The sequence below is a fragment of the Mandrillus leucophaeus genome, unplaced genomic scaffold, assembly GCF_000951045.1.
Source record: "Mandrillus leucophaeus isolate KB7577 unplaced genomic scaffold, Mleu.le_1.0 Scaffold199, whole genome shotgun sequence".
NCBI classification, from domain to species: domain Eukaryota; kingdom Metazoa; phylum Chordata; class Mammalia; order Primates; family Cercopithecidae; genus Mandrillus; species Mandrillus leucophaeus.
In genome coordinates, this window is record NW_012102020.1 from 584552 (window position 1) to 585143 (window position 592).

Here is a 592-nt window from a genome sequence, read left to right on the forward strand (position 1 = left end):
CTGATGCGCTTCTGGGCACAATATTGAAACAAAACTGTGCTTTTGCTCTCTCTGTGGTTGGCCGAAAATAGGATTGTTTTTCGCGCAGGTGTCGTTTAGTCGACTTGATTAACGTGTTAAAATGGCTCTACCCAAAGGCGCCGTCCCCTCGCGGTCCGAGTGCCAGTGCGGGATCTGCATGGACATCCTGGTGGAGCCCGTGACCCTGCCGTGCGGCCACACGCTGTGCAGACCGTGCTTCCAGGCGACCGTGGAGAAGGCGAGTCTGTGCTGCCCCTTCTGTCGCCGCCGCGTGTCTTCGTGGGCTCGGTACCACACCCGAAGGAATTCTCTCGTCAACGTGGACCTGTGGAAGGTCATTCAGAAACACTATCCCCGGGAGTGCAAGCTCCTGTCTCTTATACACATCTAGATGTGTATAAGAGACAGGTGTGTGTGTGTGTATTTTTTAGTAGAGACGGGGTTTTACTTTGTTGGTCAGGATGGTCTCGATCTCCTGACCTCGTGATCCGCCTGCCTCGGCCTCCAAAAGTGCTGGGATTACAAGTGTGAGCCACCGCGTCCGGCCTGTTTTAGTTTTTATCCACCATAG

General features: G+C 54.1%; 1 protein-coding gene across 1 annotated transcript in view; it reads left to right on the forward strand.

Annotated features, from left to right (window-relative positions):
* The first annotated feature begins 7 nt into the window (after positions 1-7).
* Positions 8-592, forward strand: part of RNF168 (ring finger protein 168, E3 ubiquitin protein ligase) — a 32893-nt gene continuing 32308 nt past the window's right edge. The window contains exon 1 of the mRNA XM_011978701.1: positions 8-393. Within this exon, the coding sequence (XP_011834091.1) occupies positions 122-393 (272 nt within the window). The 5' untranslated portion in view covers positions 8-121. The remainder of the gene's footprint in view (positions 394-592) is intronic.